Genomic DNA, 20,970 nt, shown 5'->3' with positions numbered 1-20,970 from the left:
CATGGGAAATAAGATCACGGCAGTAATCAAAACAAAATGTACATATTTACATTATTTGTGTTTGAAATGATTTTGGTATCTGCAGACTGAGTGGGCCGATTGCGTCATGTCGCCGTTGCCGGGGGTGAGCAGCTGCCACGGCTGCGATAGCCAATCAGAGCAGCTCGTCCTGCTACACATCCCGGTTCTCTTAAAGCTTTGAGCTCCCTCTCCGAGTTCGAGGTCTCTTCTGTTTGTTCCGGGGTTTGAGGTTCACAGGTGAAACCAAAACAAGCTAAACTATGATTTGGGCTTTAAAAAACAAAAAAAACAAACGAACGAACAAAAAATGAAATAAAAGATGAGTCATAAATACATTTCAGCTGTACACAGATTTCACAGGGCCCGGCAAACTTTATCTGCAGAAGACATGCAAGCTTTCTCACTCCAACCATTCCCAAAACCGTCTAAAACCTTTCTCTTTCTCGCAGTCTTTCTCTCCTTCCCCCTTTCCTGCTCTCCCTCCATCCATCTCACTTTCTCTCGCTCTCTTTCTCCTTCCCTGCCCACAGAAAAACCGATGACAAATTAGTGGAAATTAATAAAATAGAATTATCTTATTTGTTCATAATTAAGAGTATTTACAGGCAGGGCTCTGGTTCTGTTCGGGGGGGGGGGGGGGGTCACGAGGAGTCGGTGCAGGGCGATGGCGGGGGGGGGCAGAGGTGGAAGTAGCTCCGCTCCGTGGAGGGGGAGGGGGGGCAGCTCTCCTCTGCGGAGAGGTACTGGCTGCGGGGGGTGGGGGGTGGCGGGTAGGGGTCTGAGTCGGAGTTCAGGTCCATGTAGTACTTGTTGCTCTTCCAGCGGCAGGTGGTGTAGTCGCTGTCGCACACGTCCGTGCTGCAGGGGGTGGTGGGCGGGGCCACGCCACGCATGAGGTACGGCCTTCAGTGACAGGGCAGAGGTCAGAGGTCAGGGAGGAGAGGAGAGGAAATGCTCGGTTAGCAAACAGAAATAGCACAATAAACACATTTAAACACAAGAAATGCATTTAAACACACACACGCTTTTAAATACACTGGTAGGCTAGGGATCGGGGCCACTGTAGGTAGCTGACTGTAGTAGTGACTCACACATACACACAGAAGAAACTAGCACTTGTTCTTCTACAGAGGACTAACTTCTACACTGACTGTAATAGACTAAGGGGGAGGAAAAATTGGTTTCTGTACTGGCTTGAGTGGATTAATGAATCATTTCAAATTCAGTTGTGAAATCCAGACAGTGGAGCACATAAGTGACTCTGTTTTCAGGTCCCTGCTGGCACACTAATGCCACACTGTGGTATGTGTCCTGCAGGGTAACATCCATCCATCCATCCACCCATTATCTTAACCTGCTTCTCCTGAACAGGTTGCAGGGGGGCTGGAACCTATCCCAGCATACATTGGGCCAAAGGCAGGAATACACCCTGGACAGGTCGGAGTCCATCGCAGGGCACACACACCATTCACTCACACACTCATACCCACAGGCAATTTAGACTCTCCAATCAGCCTAACCTGCATGTCTTTGGACTGTGGGAGGAAACCGGAGTACCCGGAGGAAACCCACGCAGACACGGGGAGAACATGCAAACTCCACACAGAGAGGCCCCGGCCAACCGGGATTTGAACCCAGGACCTCCTTGCTGTGAGGCAGCAGTGCTACCCACTGCACCATCCATGCTGCCCTGCAGGGTAACAAGGGGATTTATTTCCCATAATCCCTCTGTGGGGAGGCAGGAGGACGCACCTATAGGATCGGGTGGTGGACGGACTATTGGACGAGTAGAAGATCTCTCCATTGTACAGAGACCGGTCAGTGGCCGGAGACGGGGGCGGGTTCAGCATCTGCAAACCAATCAGAGATGGGGGGGTGAGGCTGGAGGCAGGGGAGTATGGGGTATCAGGGGGTAGATGGGGGTAGATGGGGCAGCTGTGTGTGGGGTACCAGGGGGTAGATTGGGCAGGTGAGTGAGGGGTATCAGGGGGTATATGGGGTAGGTGAGGAGGGGTATCAGGGGGTATATGGGGTAGGTGAGGAGGGGTATCAGGGGGTATATGGGGCAGGTGAGTGTGGGGTATCAGGGGGTAGATGGGGGTAGATGAGGAAGGTGAGTGAGGGGTATCGGGGGGTAGATGGGGGTAGATGGGGAAGGTGAGTGAGGGGTATCGGGGGTAGATGGGGAAGGTGAGTGAGGGGTATCGGGGGTATATGGGGTAGGTGAGGGAGGGGTATCGGGGGTATATGGGGTAGGTGAGTGCAGGGTATCAGGGGGTAGGTTGGGCAGGTGAGTGTGGGGTAACGGGGGAGATGGGGCAAGTGAGTGTGGGGTAACGGGGGAGATGGGCAGGTGAGTGTAGGGTAACGGGGGAGATGGGCAGGTGAGTGTGGGGTAACAGGGGAGATGGGCAGGTGAGTGTGGGGTAACAGGGGGGAGATGGGGCAGGTGAGTGTGGGGTAATGGGGGAGATGGGCAGGTGAGTGTGGGGTAACGGGGGAGATGGGCAGGTGAGTGTGGGGTAACGGGGGAGATGGGGCAGGTGAGTGTGGGGTAATGGGGGAGATGGGCAGGTGAGTGTGGGGTAACGGAGATGGGCAGGTGAGTGTGGGGTAACGGGGGAGATGGGCAGGTGAGTGTGGGGTAACAGGGGAGATGGGCAGGTGAGGGGTACCTGGGGGTAGAAGGCTCCCTTAGTGCTGGACGAGCTACTGGACGAGGCGCCGGTCACATGATTCCGGTCGTAAAGTGGCGCCCCGCTGCTACTGCTGCCCATCAGACTCATCGAGCTCATCATGTTCTTCCCACAGGAGATACCTGCACAGAGAGACCAGCACATAGTCATACACAGAGATACCAGCATAATACAGCCACATACAGGAGAGACCAGCACATGCCGTTACACACAGGAGAGACCAGCACATACCGTTACACACAGGAGAGACCAGCACAACAGCACTGTCAGAAACAGGACAATCACACAGCACACACACAGGAGACACCAGCACACGGTGCAGTAAAGAGATAGGAGATACCAGTCAGTGTTTTGACAGAAGGTTCAGAATGACTGCCAAAAACAACACTGATAGCCTTCATCTGCAGTGCAGAGACGCACACATGGAGCCGATCCTAACCTGGCAGGAATACACAGCCCAGCAGATGTGTGAAACACAGAGTCATAAACATGCGATTTAAGAGCACAGCCTTACAGAGGAACAGAACCATAACACTGTGGATCTTCCCCAGAGAACACAACCAGGGAACAGAACAGAACCAGAGAGCAGAACCGGAGAGCAGAACCAGGGAACAGAACCGGAGAGCAAAACCAAAGAGCAGAACCAGGGAACAGAACCGGAGAGCAAAACCAAAGAACAGAACCAGAGAGCAGAAAACCAGAGAGTAGAACAGAACCAGGGAACAGAACAGAACCAGAGCGCAGAACCGGAGAGCAGAACCGGAGAGCAGAACCAGGGAACAGAACCAAAGAACAGAACCAGGGAACAGAACCAAAGAACAGAACCAGGGAACAGAACTGGAGAACAGAACCGCAGCTCAGGCTTGCGGGGGGGGGGGGGGGTGAGGGGGGTGAGGTCTGACCTGTGAAGGTGGGGTGCTGGGAGCTGCCCGGGGCGATGAAGTTAAGGGGTACGTGGGGGGTGCTGCTGATGTATTCGTGGGGGAAGGCTCCGTTCGGACCCTTATAGCGCCTGCAGACCACCCTCTGGCACAGGAAGTACAACCCGCCCATCACAAACACGGATAGGATGATCCCAATTACCGGGCCGATGGTGCTGCTGTGTCCCGGGTCGCTGGAGGAGGGGTTCCGGAACTCTACAACACACGGGCGGGGGGCAATCAGACATGGGGGTCTGCTACAAACAGCACCAGCACTGCCAAAATAAAATGACACTACATTACAGTTATTTAGCTGATGACTAAGCAGGGGCCAACCCCCCTTGGAGGCATGTGGGGGCTTTGACGGATGGGAGGTTCACAGGGGGGTCTTACCACAGTACTCCTCGTCTGAGTTATCCGCACAATCGCTGTACGAGTCGCACTGCTGCTTCTTCAGGATGCACTGGCTGTTCCCACAGCGGAACTGATTCGGCAGGCAGATCACTGCGGAGATACACACACTGAGTAAGGGCTGAGTAGAGAGACAGGGCCTGATTTACACACAGTGTGTAAGGGCTTAGTAGAGAGGTATACAGGTGTGTATTGCATTCAGGTGTACAGGTGTGTGCTGTATTCAGATGTACTGGTGTGTGTGGGTTATATTCAGGTGTACAGGTGTGTGCTGTATTCAGGTATACAGGTGTGTGCTCCATTCAGGTATACAGGTGTGTGCTGTATTTAGATGTACAGGTGCATGTTATATTGAGGTGTACAGTTGTGTGTTGTATTCAGGGATACATGTGTCTACAGGTGTGTGCCATATTCAGGTGTATAGGTGAGGGGAACAGTACAGGTGTGTACAGGTGCACAGTACAGGTGTGTACGCCCCTGTACAGGTGTGTACAGGGGCAGCCTGTAGCGTAGTGGTTAAGGTAAATGACTGGGTCGGTGGTTCTAATCCCAATGTAGCCACAATAAGATCTGCACAGCTGTTGGGCCCTTGAGCAAGGCCCTTAACCCTGCATTGCTCCAGGGGAGGATTGTCTCCTGCTTAATCGAATCAACTGTACGTCGCTCTGGATAAGAGCGTCTGCCAAATGCCAATAATGTAATGTACTGTCAACAGTACAGGTGTGTGCTGTATTCAGGTGAACAGTACAGGTGTGTGCTGTATTCAGGTGAACAGTACAGGTGTGTGCTGTATTCAGGTGAACAGTACAGGTGTGTGCTGTATTCAGGTGAACAGTACAGGTGTGTGCTGTATTCAGGTGAACAGTACAGGTGTGTGCTGTATTCAGGTGAACAGTACAGGTGTGTGCTGTATTCAGGTGAACAGTACAGGTGTGTGCTGTATTCAGGTGAACAGTACAGGTGTGTGCTGTATTCAGGTGTACAGTACAGGTGTGCTGTATTCAGGTGAACAGTACAGGTGTGTGCTGTATTCAGGTGTACAGTACAGGTGTGTGCTGTATTCAGGTGTACAGTACAGGTGTGTGCTGTATTCAGGTGTACAGTACAGGTGTGTGCTGTATTCAGGTGTACAGTACAGGTGTGTGCTGTATTCAGGTGAACAGTACAGGTGTGTGCTGTATTCAGGTGAACAGTACAGGTGTGTGCTGTATTCAGGTGTACAGTACAGGTGTGTGCTGTATTCAGGTGTAGAGTACAGGTGTGTGCTGTATTCAGGTGAACAGTACAGGTGTGTGCTGTATTCAGGTGAACAGTACAGGTGTGTGCTATATTCAGGTGAACAGTACAGGTGTGTGCTGTATTCAGGTGTAGAGTACAGGTGTGTGCTGTATTCAGGTGAACAGTACAGGTGTGTGCTGTATTCAGGTGAACAGTACAGGTGTGTGCTGTATTCAGGTGAACAGTACAGGTGTGTGCTGTATTCAGGTGAACAGTACAGGTGTGTACAGGTGAGGTGAACAGTTTTGAGCGCACGTACTGTCGCAGTCCTGCTCGTCGGAGCTGTCAGCGCAGTCCAGCTCTCCGTTGCAGCGCAGCTGGGCGTCGATGCACTGGCCCTTGTCGCACTGGAACTGCAGGGAGGAGCAGACGGGGCAGTTCTCCTCGTCACTGTTGTCCTCGCACTCTGCGAAGCCGTCACACCGCCACGCCATCGGGATGCAGTCGATGTCGCCCGTGGCACAGGTGTACTGCTCCGTGGAGCAGGTGGGCGGCTCTGGAGAAAGACGGGGCGGGATGTTAAAATTCAGCTGCGCAGGCTTTGGAAGGGGGATTGGGAGGAGGCGGGGGGGGGTCATATCTGCGAACGAGAGGATGGCAGAGGCCAGGAAATCCTTTGATGTTTATCAGAACAGATCAAAGAGCCTCCACATCCCCTGCGTAAGCTAATTATTGCTCCTGCCTACAATATTACAACATTATGACCTCACTCTACTGTAACACTCTGTACTGAGAGAGCACAATGACATTGCCCTACTGTAACCCAGGGGAGAGAGATTATGACATCACCAGAGAACAGAATGTGATTGGCTACCTCCACAGGTGAGCAGATTCTGCAACAGGACCAGGTGCATGGGGCAGGAGCAGCGGGGTGTCCCGTCTCCCTTGGCGATGCAGATGTGAGAGCAGCCTCCGTTGTCACGGGAACAGGGATGTGATGCTGCAGAAGGGGAGGGGGTTAAAATGTCAATTGTTGCTGTCATCAAAAAATAGTACAAAATACCCTTTCCAAAAATGTATTTTTCAGGTGTGTTGTATTCAGGTGTATGTTGGTGTGTGCTGTATTCAGGTGTACAGGTGTATGAGTGTGTGCTGTATTCAGGTGTACAGGTGTATGGGTATGTGCTGTATTCAGGTGTACAGGTGTGTGTGTGGGTATGTGTTGTATTCAGGTGTACAGGTGTGTGTGGGTAGGTGCTGTATTCAGGTGTACAGGTGTGTGCTGTATTCAGGTGTACAGGTGAGTGCTGTATTCAGGTGTACAGGTGTGTGCTGTATTCAGGTGTACAGGTGTGTGCTGTATTCAGGTGTACAGGTGCGTGTTGGTGTGTGTCGTACTCAGATGTGAGATGAACGTGCAGACAGGGTTCATACCGATCCTTTGGGGCTCCAGCTCCTCCACGGCGTGGATGGAGGTCAGGTGGACGATGCGGCCCTGGATCCGCGTGCGCTTGTCCCCCGACAGCTTCTCCACGCGCTCGATCATCTGCTGCTGCCGGTCGATCCAGTACAGGTGCTCACCCAGCACCGCCAGCCCCACCGGCTGCAGGATGTTCGAGTCCTGCAGCGTGATCCGATTGGCTCCTGCGGGAGAGCGGGGGGGGAGCGTGTTAACACCGGCCGCGTCCTCACCGGTCAGGGGTGCGTAACCTCATTCCTCGGAGGGTCAGTGGTGTTTATTTGGGCTTAATTGTCTATGCAGTGTACACACCTGTGCTGTATCAGACCATGTACAACATTTTCGACACGCAGCCTCGTCTTGTCGCCACATGTAATGAGTAGTTAAAATGCTTGTTAAATGATTGTTTTGGGCTGCTTGCGATCACATGGCTCTGTAGCGCTGACAGGAAGTGGGGTGAACTGTGTTGAACTGTGCTGATCTTTAGGCTTGTCAGAGAATCGCTCCTCTTTCCTGAGGATTTCGGCTAAATTCTTAGTTTTGTTTTTGTGCAGTGTCTGTTCAGCAGACTGCCCTCACCCCTCATAAACACGTTCATCCCAGTTAACCATTCTGAGAGTTTTTGACAGGGTCTGAGAAATGATGTGTACACTGGTTTTGCTGCCAGAGCGACTGGCTCGCACATGTTCCGAGTTCTATCAGCTTCTGTAACGAACCACAACATTATCGGAGAGGGTGTGGAGGGGGGGGTAACACTAATTTAACCCCCCCCCCCCCCCCCCTCCGGGATAAGAATACCCATCTGCCGTCCACCACATCACCAGGAGCTTTGATCAGGCAATAGGGCGGGGGAGTGCAGTGTCATCGGTTACTCAATGTCTCTGTGAACACATGGTCGCATCATGACGCTTGCAACCTCATAAATCATGCTCTATAAAGGGGGGGGGGGGGGGGGGGCTGGGGGCTGGAGGCCACATGAAAGAGGAGCGTCGTAACCAAGCACCCAAGAGCAGGGTGACAGCCCCACGTTCACCCGGGTGGTCCATTAGAAAAATAAAGAGACACAAAATAAAACTAAAAAACTGAAATGAAAATGGAGGGAAGCCGGAGAGTTGGAGACACCCTGCTGTTCCAACTCCCCTAGAGCAGAGAGGCTCATGCTTTTGAGTGGCAGGAAGCCCAAGTCAGAAGATAAGAAACCCAAGACATGGACAGAAGCATTCAGAAGACCCCGGACAGCCACCCGACAGCAGGATGGGTTCGGCGGACCGGGACCGGTACTGCTTCTCAAAACATCAGAGAGAGACACGGAAGCGGGGAAGAGCTCCACGCTGATTAATCATGAACTAACAAACAGGCGGTTAAATGAATAAACGTGAGGGCGGCAGCGTCTGTGGCTGGGATGACTTCAAAAGGCCAGGCCAGAGTGTGGAGATCAAAGAGCTGTAATGGAGAGGGAGAGGCTGATATCTCCCAGCGCTGGGGAATTACACCGCTAACTTTCACCACAGAGGTCTGAGGGCAGCGCCTAGCCGGGTGAGGGGGGACAGGCTCCTGAACCCGAGCTCCCAGCTCAGTGTGAGAGGACAGAAGGGCGTGTCCCAATCACTCAGTTAATTACCCGGGAAAAAAACCCAAAAGAAAACATGGCTGGATCTGGATCTGAGGGCCAGATTTGATTATCCCTGGTCTAAGTGTGTACATAACACACAGTTTAATGGAGCTGGGTGGAGGGTGGCAGTTGAGGCTGCTGTCAGGGTAACAGGGTGGCAGTTGGCGCTGGTGTCGTGGCAATAGGGTGGAGGAGGGCGGCAGTTGGAGCAGTTGTCATGGTAACAGAGTGGCAGTTGGAGCTGTAGTCTTGTTAACAGGGTGGCAATTGGAGCTGTTGTCATGGTAACAGGGTGGCAGTTGGAGCTGTAGTCTTGGTAACAGCACAGAGGGGGTGAAGCTCACCAGACAGGTCGCTGCTCTCGATGCGTTTGAGGTCAGCATCAGCCCAGAACAGCTTCCCCAGCCGGTTATCCAACGTCAGGGCGACGGGCCGGATCAGCCCCGTGGTGAAGAGGGACTCGCGCTCCGTCCCATCCAGAGACGCTCCCTCGATCTTCGCCGAACGCTCCTGCACCGTGGTGAAGTACATGTACCTGTGGAGGGCAGAGAGGGGCTTTTAGAGAAAGGAAATAATCTCCAAAATGTGCACACGCCCAGGAGAATTTCACTGGAGTGACAGGTGGATTTGAATCAGTCTACCTGACTGGCATTTCCCCTTGTGATGCGATGCGCGCGCACGCACGCACGCACGCACGCACGCACGCACGCACGCACGCACGCACGCAACCACACACACATAAACACATTCACCTTGGCAGGTCAATGTCACATTCCTGTCAAGGAGGACCATCGCCCCACATGAAGTGAATAGCAACAGCATGTTGGGAGTTGCTGTGGTGGAACACACAAATGTTTCTGAACTGGTGGAAATAGAAACAAAGGAGGAAGAGTATGTTCTGACAGCAGCGATGTGCGTACAAACACAGAACCGAACGCACAAAGCAAGACCTTCAATGTGAAACACAGTACATTTTAGTCCTGCAAGAGTACAATTTTTCTCTTCAGGATTGACGATTCAGCTCTAATACACTCAAAGGACCACAGGAAGGGTCATAATTTAGTCCCGTGTTTGATGTTCGAGCCAAATCCCCAATTCCCCCATCTGCACCCCCACTGCCCCCCAGCTTGTAAAAGCTCAGGAGGAGGCATGACGATACACACTTAAGACAACCTCTCTGGGACAATCTTCCTCATCTGTTTGCAATTAGCTCTTCCTCTTTCATGAATGGAAAAATCAACACATTTCGATGTACTTGCTTTTCTTCATGCAGCATCTGAAATGCTGTTTTCTGTAATTAGGGTATGTTTAAAATGCCGCTGCCAAGAAGTCCGTGCTGGCCTTCACCAGCTGAGGAACTGAAGTTGGCCAAATACCTATCAATGCGTACCCCTGTTTGACATATTCTTCTTGGGGCATTTCTGACACCTTATTTTTCTTGTTTACAAGCACTTGTCAGCTTAGAAGAGATTTTCAAAGAGGTGCTTGTGAATGACGGAACCCTCGACAGTGGGTCTCTGTTGACCTCTCTGTGGTTTTAAACGCTTCTAGAAAACAGCGAAGCCCTTACTGACGTAGGACGTACGATTGCGCTGAAGACTCCAGAAGCAAACTCAAAAGCTTGTTTATTTATCTTCTCTCTCGCTCACATTGTGCTCAGAAATCTCCGCCCACTGCCTGTTGGCCACACCCCCGGCCTCTCCAGGCTATATATAGCGCTGAGGAGGAATGGCAGAGGCGTTAACAGTGGGCAGCGGATTATAGAGGAGCCGGCCAAACCCGCGACCGCACTCCCCACCGCGAGCATCGCAGATGTCCGCCTGCTCCGCACATGCAGGGAGAAGCTCCCGCCGACGTTCCCGAGTATTCCCAAGTATTCCGGAGTTGGAGCGGAGCTGGGAGTGTCTCCTGCCCCCATCGAGAGAAATTATCTCCACAAAACGGCACCGCCAAAACGGCAAATGCCACATCGCTTCACACCCCAACACCCACCAATTACCAGCCGAGAGCAGTGCCAACTCTAGAGCTCCCCCGGCTAAAAATACACCTCCTCTGTACATAAATATGCATCTAAGAGCATGTGTGTGTGTTTACAGAGAGAGCTTTGAAATACTCTGGATGTCAGTAAGATAGTAGAACACTCCTCACATCACTGAAACCAAAACATTTCAACGATAAAACTTTGGTTCTTTAAATTGTCTGTGATCTACAGAATACTTTCTGTCAACTACAATTCAATCCAGATTTATCTGTAAAGCACACAGAGGATTTACTGCAGTGGTCACCAACCCTGTTCCTGGAGATCTACTGTCCCGTAGGTTTTAACTGCAGCCCTGATTTGGCACACCTGATTCTACTAATTAGCAGCTCAACAGAACCTTTAGCTGTTGAATGAGGTGTGATTTGTTCCTGTTGTAGTGAAAACCTACAGGATGGTAGCTGTCCAGGAATAGGGTTGGCAGCTCTGCTCTAGCTGTTGAATGAGGTGTGCTTTGTTCCTGTTGTAGTGAAAACCTACAGGATGGTAGCTGTCCAGGAATAGGGTTGGCAGCTCTGCTTTAGCTGTTGAATGAGGTGTGCTTTCTTCCTCTTGTAGTGGAAACCTATAGGATGGTAGATGTCCAGGAATAGGGTTGGGCAGCTCTGCTCTAGCTGTTGAACGAGGGGTGCTTTGTTAGGGATGGAGTGAAAACCGACAGGACGGTAGAGGTCCAGGAACAAGGCTGGCTACCCCTGATCAGGTAAAAGAACTACAATCCCCCAAACCCCTCACCCTCTCTCGGCATTGACCACGATGGCGCGTGGCTTGTCGTGGTCGTCCCTCAGCACCACGCCGATGGAGACAGAGTCCAGCCGGTGGACGTTGATGGTGTTGGAGGACTCGCAGGTCCAGAATACCGTGCGGCTGTAGGGGTCGAGGCTGAGGTCGTGGGGCTGCCGGTCAGGGCTCTGCTGGTGACCCGGAGCCGTCGTCACGACAACAGAGGACTGTGGAGGAAGAGGAGGGTTCGGGTTCAGGTTCAGGTTAGAGTTACAGTGATTGGCACAGACACTTTTTAACTTCCGGGACAGAATTAAATCAACCCAATTTTCTGAAAAGGAGTGTAAGTTAAAAATAAAACAACTAGAGCTGTGATGCTTTAAGTTATCATCTACTGTACATTTCAAAACAGCAGTGAAATAATGTTACACTTTGAGAATGTTTATTAGTTTATTTTACTTACTCAAGTCGAGGTTTATTTTGACTTATTTCATTAATGGCACATCACACATTGAACCATGCAGTTCCCTGGGGAAGGGCACCCCCTCTGGTGAAGCGTGGTATCGTTTGAGAAAAGTAAACTCATGATTTTCATTAACATTCACCCTGGTTAACACGCTGCTCTAATTACATGCACTTCAAGACTGACCATGCACAGGCAGGTGCTTTGACATGGATTACAAACGTGACATTACTTTACTTTATGTCATTATTTTATATTTTAATGAGCATCGGAAATGTATTGGCTCGTTACGTGGGTCCTTGGGCACACAGAGTTTGGGAACCTCTGTGTTGGGCAACCCTAGCTTTGGACTCCTGTTTTAGGGAAACAGAGGGTCTGTTTTAGGGAACCCCTGTGTTGGTAACCCCTGTGTTATTGGGGGAGCCCCTGTTTTAGGTGGCCCCCGCTTTAGGTAGGCCCTGTGCTGGCGGAACCCCATTTTTTAGACTGCGCACCTGTGACCCATCGTCCCGTGCCCGCCGGATGTTCTTCCCGTCCACCCAGTACACCAGCCGCTCCACGGGGTCGAAGGTCACGGCCCGAACGTTCCGCTGCACGTGGATGGGCAAGATTATGTCAGGGCTCTGCTCTCCCAAAACCATCCTGCTGATTGAGCCCTTCTGACTGAACAACAGGAACCTGGAAGGAGCTGGGGGATAGAGAGAAGGAGAGCGAGGGAAGGAGGGGGAGAGAGAGGGAGGGGAGAGGGAGAGGGGAGACAGGGAGAGAGGGAACGAGGGATTAAACATTATGTTAATCACACCACAGAGTAAAGATGTTTTCAAAAAATAAAATAAAAATGTGATCACTTCCACATCGACGTTTGAAGCCCCCCCCCCCCCCCCCACACACAAACACACACACACACACTCCACCTGTTTCTGTGTAAGACCTGCATACCAAGGCAGCGGGGGCCCCCTCTGATCCTCAAACTCATAACTCAGCTGGGCCTCATTTCAGACCGGAGAGAGAGGGGGACGAGGGAACGAGGGATGAGGGAATGGAGGGGAGAGACTCAGCCCTTCATCTCCTGCCAGACCCAGTGAAATACACCTGAGAATGTTCCGGAAAACGGCGGCCTGTGTGTGCATCAGCCGGCTGTGCGTTAGCACCGCCAAACTTCAATGAAGAAAAGCGCCATGTTCTTTATTCCTCCGAGTGCTGCATCTGGCACTCAGCCAGACGGCTGGAACTGATAAACACAGCACACCTAGAGCAGAGCGTTTATAAAACGCCCCCCCCCCTTTCCTTCTCTCTCAATTCTCTTCCCTTTCTTTTCTTGTTTTCTTTAGTAATGGGAGGCCATAGCCAGCAGCTCAGGTGACAGCAGTCACTCTGTCTGTCTCTCCCAGTCTCTCTGTTTTGACGAGACCATACCCCTCTAAGCCCCGCCCCACACTCACAGCTGAAGTTCCTGCCATTGGCTGCCAGGGTGCAGCGTGCGACCATACCCCTCTAAGCCCCGCCCCACACTCACAGCTGCAGTTCCTGCCGTTGGCCTCCAGGGTGCAGTGTGCGACCATACCCCTCTAAGCCCCGCCCCACACTCACAGCTGCAGTTCCTGCCGTTGGCCTCCAGGGTGTAGTGTGCGACCATACCCCTCTAAGCCCCGCCCCACACTCACAGCTGCAGTTCCTGCCGTTGGCCTCCAGGGTGCAGCGTGCGACCATACCCCTCTAAGCCCCGCCCCACACTCACAGCTGCAGTTCCTGCCGTTGGCCTCCAGGGTGTAGTGCGATGCGCAGCGGCACTGCGCGCCCTCGGGCGAGGCCAGGCACAGGTGGGCGCACTGCCCGTTGCCCTGGGAACACTCGTTCCCGCCCTCCTGCCGCGATGAGTGGAACACCAGGATGTCCATCACGTAGTCCAGGTGTCCCTGGATCAGGGTGCGGTTCAGACCCGTGCGCTTGTCGGCCCGCTCGATGCTGCGCAGGTTCCAGTCGGTCCAGTAGATGTAGTCTCGGTACTGCGTGAGCCCGAAGGGGTGCGGCAGGTCGTCGGCGATCGTCTCCCTCTGCAGTCCTGAAACGTATCGGACGTATCGTCGTCGTTATCGTGCGACAGACACGACAATCCACTTCGGTAAGAGTGTGAGCCAAAATGGCGGTCGTAAGAGCAGAAGCGGTGCTCGTACCCAGCATGTCCGAGGACTCGATCATGCAGGTGTCCAGGTCGGTCCAGTAGAGCCGCTGGTCGATGAAGTCGATGGTGAGGCCGTTGGCCCGGCCGACCTTCTCCACCAGCGTCACCATGTTGCTGCCATCCATGTGAGCGCGCACGATACGCGGTTTACCCCCCCACTCCGTCCAGTACATGTAGCTGCAGGAGAACCGGGGGAATCAGGACGGGACAGGGGCACAGGGTATACAGCATAGATACAGGGTATAGTTACAGGATACAGGGTATAGTTACAGGGTACAGGGCAGAGCTACAGGGTACAGGGTACAGGACCATATGTACAATTTAGAGGACACAGGGGCAGCACAGGACACATTAAAATGTCAATGTGAATCTAAAGGAGTCTCACTCTTCAGACACTAATCACAGTGCAGGAGTACACAACTGTAATAATGTAATGTAACTCCAGCAGAAAAGGATTCCCTGAACCTCCCAGGCACTTCCTGTAGAGGGCAGGAAGTGTGCCTTACAGGCGTAAAATCGCCCCGCTCCCAGAGCTGGATATTTACTGTTGCAGTTGAATTTTCTTAGACCAAGTGTACAACTGTGCCTCAGCAGTCTACCTGGCATTCAAATCGATAGGATTTTTCTTGATTAATCAACAAATGCTGATTAGATGCGAAGGGCCAGTCTCACAGACGCAGATTAATTTTAGTCCTGGACAAATTGAGTCCAGGTATGCAGAATCTCCATTAAAAATGTGATTTAGTCTAGGACTAGACTTAATCTGTGCCTGTGAAACTGGCCCTAAATGTCTAGACGGGGCTGCTTGTGTTGGGCTTTACTGCGGAGCGTTCTCTCCCGTGCTCAGCTATCGGTGTGTAAAAGCTTGCGTGTGGCTGTGCCTCCGCCTCTGGCTGAGCCCTGGAATGGAACTGGCAGCCTCTGAGGCACAGCCCCAGCTCCCTGCTCTGCCATGCGGCTCGTACCCGTTGGCTGGGTCCAGGGCGAGGGATCGCGGGTTGTCCAGGTCCTTGCACACCAGAACCTGCCGGTACTGCCCGTCCAGCCGCGACACCTCGATCCGGTTGGTCCCGGTGTCGGCCCAGTACACGTTCCGCCCCATCCAGTCCACCGCCAGGCCTTCTGGGGAATCCACCCCGAACTCGATCATGTGCTCCACTGAGCTTCCGTTCATGAAGGCTCGACTTATCATCTACACAAGAGAAGAGGAGAGAAGGAGGAGGAAGAAGAGAGGATAGTTCATGTTGAGACACAGGAATTACACCTGCTCTAAATATCAACAGCAGGGATCTCCTCTGACCCACAGAACACCAGTCCTGGGGGGCCACAGCAACTGCTGGTTTTGTTTTTGGCATTTCAGCAGGTTGGTGCTCTAAGTCTGAACATCTCACACCTTGTCTGCAAGGCCGAAAACGGCAACCGATTGAAAGGAACCCACAAAACCAGCAGAATTCCCAACATACAGTAGTCTGTCAGCCCCACAGGCAGATAATGTGCACAGAACACCATCTGAAACACCACATTCTCACACTGCTGCCAGAACAACTCGCCTTTCACAAGAAACTATTTTCTGTTTAGCCAGAGAAGATATCCTGTGCATATTGCTCTCTGCAACAAGCAGTGCCATGACAAAGCACACACAGTGCATGCGTGTTCAATCAAAATCCTTTCCCCCACAAATTGACAAACCTACAATATAACCTGCCAATAATTCTCCAAACCCTTCCTACTAGCCTAGTTCAAGGCATTATGCCACATTATCAGCGGGTGAGATATTTATGTACACATACTTGCACGCAGCATGCCTGACTAATCTAACTCTTCGCCCATGACTGTGTCTTTGTTGACATTCTCTTCGTATTTGCTTCTTTCCACAGCCCAATAAATACTTTACATTCTTGAGTCTTGACGGTTTCGAGACTATCTTCTGAAAGAAGCCATGACACTCAGTCAATCATTAAATTGACCAATCAGAGCTTTGTTTATCCCAGAGGGGAAATCCATGCAGACAGGACTGCGCACAACAGCAGAGATCTTTCTTGATAAATCACAAAAACCTTTTTTTATGATTAAGGTCATTTAAAGGTCCCATATTGTGGAGAATTACATTCCCCTTGCTATGTGGATTATTAAAGAATTGATGGTGTTATAAAAACACTCAAAACGCAGTCCCAAAATAAAGCCACACAATCTGTATGAAGAAAATGTGCATTAAAACGAGCCTTTTTGACTTTGTGAAATCAGAACCATGCACTTGTCTGGTTCAGCATGACTGTAGCCAGAACAAATCCGAGCACTCTGCACAGACGCCATTCAGCTAGTTGGAGCTAACCAGCCAATCAGAACAGAGGTTCACTGGTATCACTAAAACAGCCTGTTCTTGGCAAAGCTCATGAGAAGCTTTGGAGACATTTAAAACTGGATAGAGTTTTTGCTCTTTAAAACCACACAAACGCCTTCTTATGGCTATCACAACCTAAAATAAAACGCAAAAAAAATCCACAATATGGGACCTTTAAATCAGGAAGAACGACATCTCTGAAACAGCGAGACGAATGGGACACGAGGAGCCCGGAACATGAACACCCTGTGAGACAGGACCATGAACACCCTGTGAGACAGGACCATGAACACCCTGTGAGACAGGAACATTCACACCCTGTGAGATTATGGAACAGGAAAAGCCCTGAACATTCACACCCTGTGAGACTATGGGACAGGAGAAGCCCAGAACATTCACACCCTGTGAGACTATGGGACAGGAGAAGCCCTGAACATTCACACCCTGTGAGACTATGGGACAGGAGAAGTCCAGAACATTCACACCCTGTGAGACTATGGGACAGGAGAAGCCCAGAACATTCACACCCTGTGAGACTATAGGACAGGAGAAGCCCTGAACATTCACACCCTGTGAGACTATGGGACAGGAGAAGCCCTGAACATTCACACCCTGTGAGACTATGGAACAGGAGAAGCCCTGAACATTCACACCCTGTGAGACTATAGGACAGGAGAAGCCCTGAACATTCACACCCTGTGAGACTATGGGACAGGAGAAGCCCAGAACATTCACACCCTGTGAGACTACGGGACACGTAAATCCTGGGACATTCACACCCCGGGGCGGGCGAGTCGCGGTGGCGGTGGCGGTCGGACCTTGGTGCTGACGTCGGTCCAGTAGATGCGGTTCTCCAGCACGTCGAAGTCGAGGGCGGACGCCTCCTTGACGCCGGTGAGCGGGATGGCCACGTCGTTGCTGTTGGTGCCCAGCGAGATGCGGCGGATGTCGGGCCGGTTGGTGAAGAGCAGGAAGGCCTCGGGCACGATGCAGCTGCGCAGGTCGCTCAGCAGCTCCAGGCCCATGGGGCAGGCGCAGCGCAGGCCCTGCGGCCGGTGGAAGCACAGGTGGCTGCAGCCGCCGTTGTCCTCCGCACAGCCGTTCGTACCTGCGGGGGGAGAGAGGGGGAGAGGGGGGCGATTACTGGGGTCTACTCCTGGAGAAACGGGTGTATGCACAGCCCATCCATACTCACTGCAAAAAAACTAAAATAAAAGTATTTTTTTTAAAAAGGTATTTTAGTCTATTTAGACAAACTATTTCTAGTTTTTTCTTTCTTTCTTTTTTTTAAGTAAAAATACTTAAATAATATGAGTATACTTATATATAAGAATATTATGTAAGAATAATATTATATAAGAATATTTATCCTTTTTTATAAATAGTATTTTTCTTCTACTTTGTTAGCTAAATAAGACAAAAATATTGCCAATGAGGTGAGACTCATTTCAAGAACTGGGAAAGAAATTTCTCACAGCAAACTAAAAACACAAGTTCGTATTTTTATACCAGGGAGAAAAAAATAAGATCTTTTCTCTCATTACAAACACTTATTTTTGCAGGGCTGTGCTCCAGATAAGATGTGGCAGGGGATTCCTGTATCAACAGTACCACACAACGAGAAGTGCCTCAACGCCGCAACAACCCTGCAGAGCTGGCTCAGCAAAGCACAATACTTAAATACTGGGAATCCGACGGAGACCTCTGCAATTCCGATAGATTATGAGCAATTTCGAAAGAAAGATCCATTTACACTTATTTTCCAGAAATGTTCTTCCACACGCAATGTGTATGTTTCGGTTGAAAACGCGCTTGGGTGAAAATTCAGAGGGATCTGCGGGAGGGTAACTCACATCATTCCACAATAAAAGCGCGAAACTGTTTGAAATAAGAGCGTGACCCAGGTCTGCACCAGGGACTCGGAGCCCTGCTCGCTGAGGCAGGCTGGGACTTGCGGTTCTTTTTTTCCTCCCCGCTGTTTTACTGGCCGGATTTTTCCATCTTTTTCCAGTTGCTTGCAAGCCTTTGAAGCGACTCCTGAACGCTTGTATAAGACCCAGTGAATGGAACCAGACCTCCCTAAAACCCCATTTACGCAATTTCAACCCCCCCCCCACCATTACCCAAGTGGGAATCTGCGCTCTCTGACTGTAAAATTAGGAGGAAAAACATTCACCATATGAACAAGAAAAAAAAAGGCCGCTTTGAATTTCCCTCTGTTAGGTTCTACAATATTTGAAGTCATAATGGCCTTGTTCACAGAGATGAAGAGGAAGATAATCTTATATCTACCGTCCAAATCATAGTGGTGATAACCGTTAAAAGAGAAAAGATGTTTTTTTGTAGTAAAAAGTCCTGATTATATCATTTTTCACCTTTGAGTTAACACTTTTGTAAGGGAGAAAATACAAAAAATGCACAAGAGTTTGAGATTTTAAACATCACACTGCCAAAAGGCTGCTGAGTACCAGAACTGGGTCAAATACAAAAGTAATCGTTTGTGTTCAGGCGGGAGGAGGACACCCTTACCGTGCACGGTGGTGACGCGCGTGGCCTTCAGGCCCATGAGGTCGGGCAGCTGGTCGATGATGACCTCACGCACGGCGAGGGTCTTGTGCACGCGCTCGATGCTGCGTCTCTGCCAGTCGGTCCAGTAGATGAAGTCTCCCAGCAGCGTGAAGCCGAAGATGTGCGGCAGCTTGTCCTCCAGCAGGACCCTCCGCTCCGACCCGTCCACGTTTATCACCTGCGGCCACAGGGGGCGCCACAGAGTCAGAGCGGGGAGAGGGAGAGAGCCCATCCTCCAACACAAACACACACACACACACACTAATACACACACACACACACACACACACACACTAATACACACACACACACACTAATATATACACACACAAATACACACACACACACACACACACACTAATACACACACACACACACTAATACTCACACTCACACTCACACTCACACTCACACTCACACACTAATATATACACACACACACACACACACACACACACACACACACAAATATGCACAGGCACATGCGCGCACACACACACACACTAATATGCACATACACATACGCAGACAATAATATACACAACAGACACAAACACACACACTAATACACGCACAAACACACACACCAATGTGTACACACGCACACAAACAGACACACACACAATAATACACACACACACACTAATATGCACACACACAGACACACACACAAATATGCACAGGCACGTGTGCGCGCGCGCGCACACACACACACACACACACTAATATGCACTGACACACACACACTAATATGCACTGGCACACACATGCACGCACAGATTGCTGTTCAATATTTCACTTAAGAAATAAGTGAATGTGGTCATATTGATATGCAGCCACAAAGATTGCATAAGTAGAAAATTAAGTTTGAAGCAAAGCAGAGCAGGGCCAAAGCATGTTCCTGTCTTATGAGGGGTGGGGGGGGGGGGGGACCCCTGGTTTGTTTCTGAAAAGACTAATTATTCCAACGGATTCTCTGGCATTCCGGACAGCGGAAACAAACCCTGGAGCGGACGGGTTTCTCACCACACTGGTGCCAGCTGCAGAAAAATATTTTATTTTACTGGAGAGAAAGAAATGTCAAATACGCAAAATACGCAAATGTGGGGTGTACGAAGGGTGAGCCCACTGCTGACCGCAGGAAAAACAAACCCCGCTCCGGAGGGGAAACGGGAGGGTACAGCCAGCAATTTCTCCAGTGCCCCCACAGTCCTAACCACCAGCCCCAGGGACCGCTGTTAATCTGGAGCTGGGGGGGTGGACGGGTGGACGAAGAGGCCTGCAGGTGGTAACATCAGGAAAGCCTGAAGTCAACAGCTTTCACTCCCCCTTTCTCTCTCTCTCTCCCTTTCGTTCCTTCTCCCTTGCTGTCTCTCCTTCTTCCCCTTTTCCTCCCTTGTCTCTTTCTCATTCAGCCTCCTTCCCTTTCTCTTACTCATTCTCCCTGTTTTGCTTTCTTTCTCCTGCTCTTTCTCCCTTCCTCTATCTCTCTTCTCTTCTCTCTCTCCTCTTCTTCCTCCGCACACAGGACTTTATTTTAAACGCTCACAGTTCATGAACACAGACACGGCTGTGACTGCTACGCCCCCGCAGTGGAGAAGTAAGGGTTCTCGGGATCAAACTGCGGAGGCCGGTGACTAATACGAGCTTGGGGACTTTTCCGGGGTTTCGCCGTTCCACTTTGGAGAATTAAAATGATTCATGTCTTTGTGCTTCCATGGGAGCAGTTTCTCCTCCCGAACCGAGAGACGTATTAATAAATCATTATGCGCAGAGACTAATTCACATCAGCGGCCGGTGTGCTGGTCGTTCGGGGAGAAGGCAGAGACCTCGGGCGGTCTTGTGAGTGACGGCTGTATTAATGAGCGGTATTGTTCCTGGTGAAGGAGCTCTTAAAACAAGCACTTCCTGTGCAGGGCCGGCGAGCTCGCTCCCAGTCCGAGCACTTCCTGTGTGGAGTGGGGAGCCGGCCAGGGCCCGTTCTGCAGCGGTGGGGATGTGATTTATTTCAGTAATACACCCCCCCTTCCTACAGCTGCTGGAGCGCCAAACTTCCTCTCATTAGAGAGAGAGAAACGTAATAAAAAAACCTGACTGGCACGATGTCAGCCGGCTCGAACGCTCTTCTGACCGTCAAAATCACCCAATCAACAGGGTGACCTCCTATTCCCCATGAGACCAGTGCTGAGAAATCCAAAGCGACTTACAGTTGATTAGACTAAGTAGGGGACAATCCCCCTTGGAGCAATGTGGGATTAAGGGCCTCACTCAAGCTGTGAGGATCTTATTGTGGCTACACCGGGGCTTGAACCACCAAC

General features: G+C 51.1%; 1 protein-coding gene across 1 annotated transcript in view; it reads right to left on the bottom strand.

Annotated features, from left to right (window-relative positions):
* Positions 1-634: 634 nt before the first annotated feature.
* Positions 635-20,970, bottom strand: part of lrp5 (low density lipoprotein receptor-related protein 5) — a 68,842-nt gene continuing 48,506 nt past the window's right edge. The window contains exons 10-25 of the mRNA XM_061221933.1: positions 18,614-18,830; positions 16,903-17,192; positions 14,709-14,935; positions 13,736-13,920; positions 13,300-13,623; positions 12,056-12,249; positions 11,111-11,325; positions 8,682-8,872; positions 6,701-6,910; positions 6,141-6,266; positions 5,586-5,822; positions 4,031-4,141; positions 3,620-3,853; positions 2,697-2,839; positions 1,774-1,871; positions 635-924 (exon numbers count right to left, since the gene is read on the bottom strand). Coding sequence (XP_061077917.1) covers positions 663-924; positions 1,774-1,871; positions 2,697-2,839; positions 3,620-3,853; positions 4,031-4,141; positions 5,586-5,822; positions 6,141-6,266; positions 6,701-6,910; positions 8,682-8,872; positions 11,111-11,325; positions 12,056-12,249; positions 13,300-13,623; positions 13,736-13,920; positions 14,709-14,935; positions 16,903-17,192; positions 18,614-18,830 — 3,264 coding nt within the window. The 3' untranslated portion in view covers positions 635-662. The remainder of the gene's footprint in view (positions 925-1,773; positions 1,872-2,696; positions 2,840-3,619; positions 3,854-4,030; positions 4,142-5,585; positions 5,823-6,140; positions 6,267-6,700; positions 6,911-8,681; positions 8,873-11,110; positions 11,326-12,055; positions 12,250-13,299; positions 13,624-13,735; positions 13,921-14,708; positions 14,936-16,902; positions 17,193-18,613; positions 18,831-20,970) is intronic.

The sequence above is a fragment of the Conger conger genome, chromosome 15 (assembly GCF_963514075.1).
Source record: "Conger conger chromosome 15, fConCon1.1, whole genome shotgun sequence".
Taxonomy (NCBI): Eukaryota; Metazoa; Chordata; class Actinopteri; order Anguilliformes; family Congridae; genus Conger; species Conger conger.
Note: the sequence above shows the minus strand (reverse complement) of the source record. Positions and strands in the feature narration are given on the sequence as shown.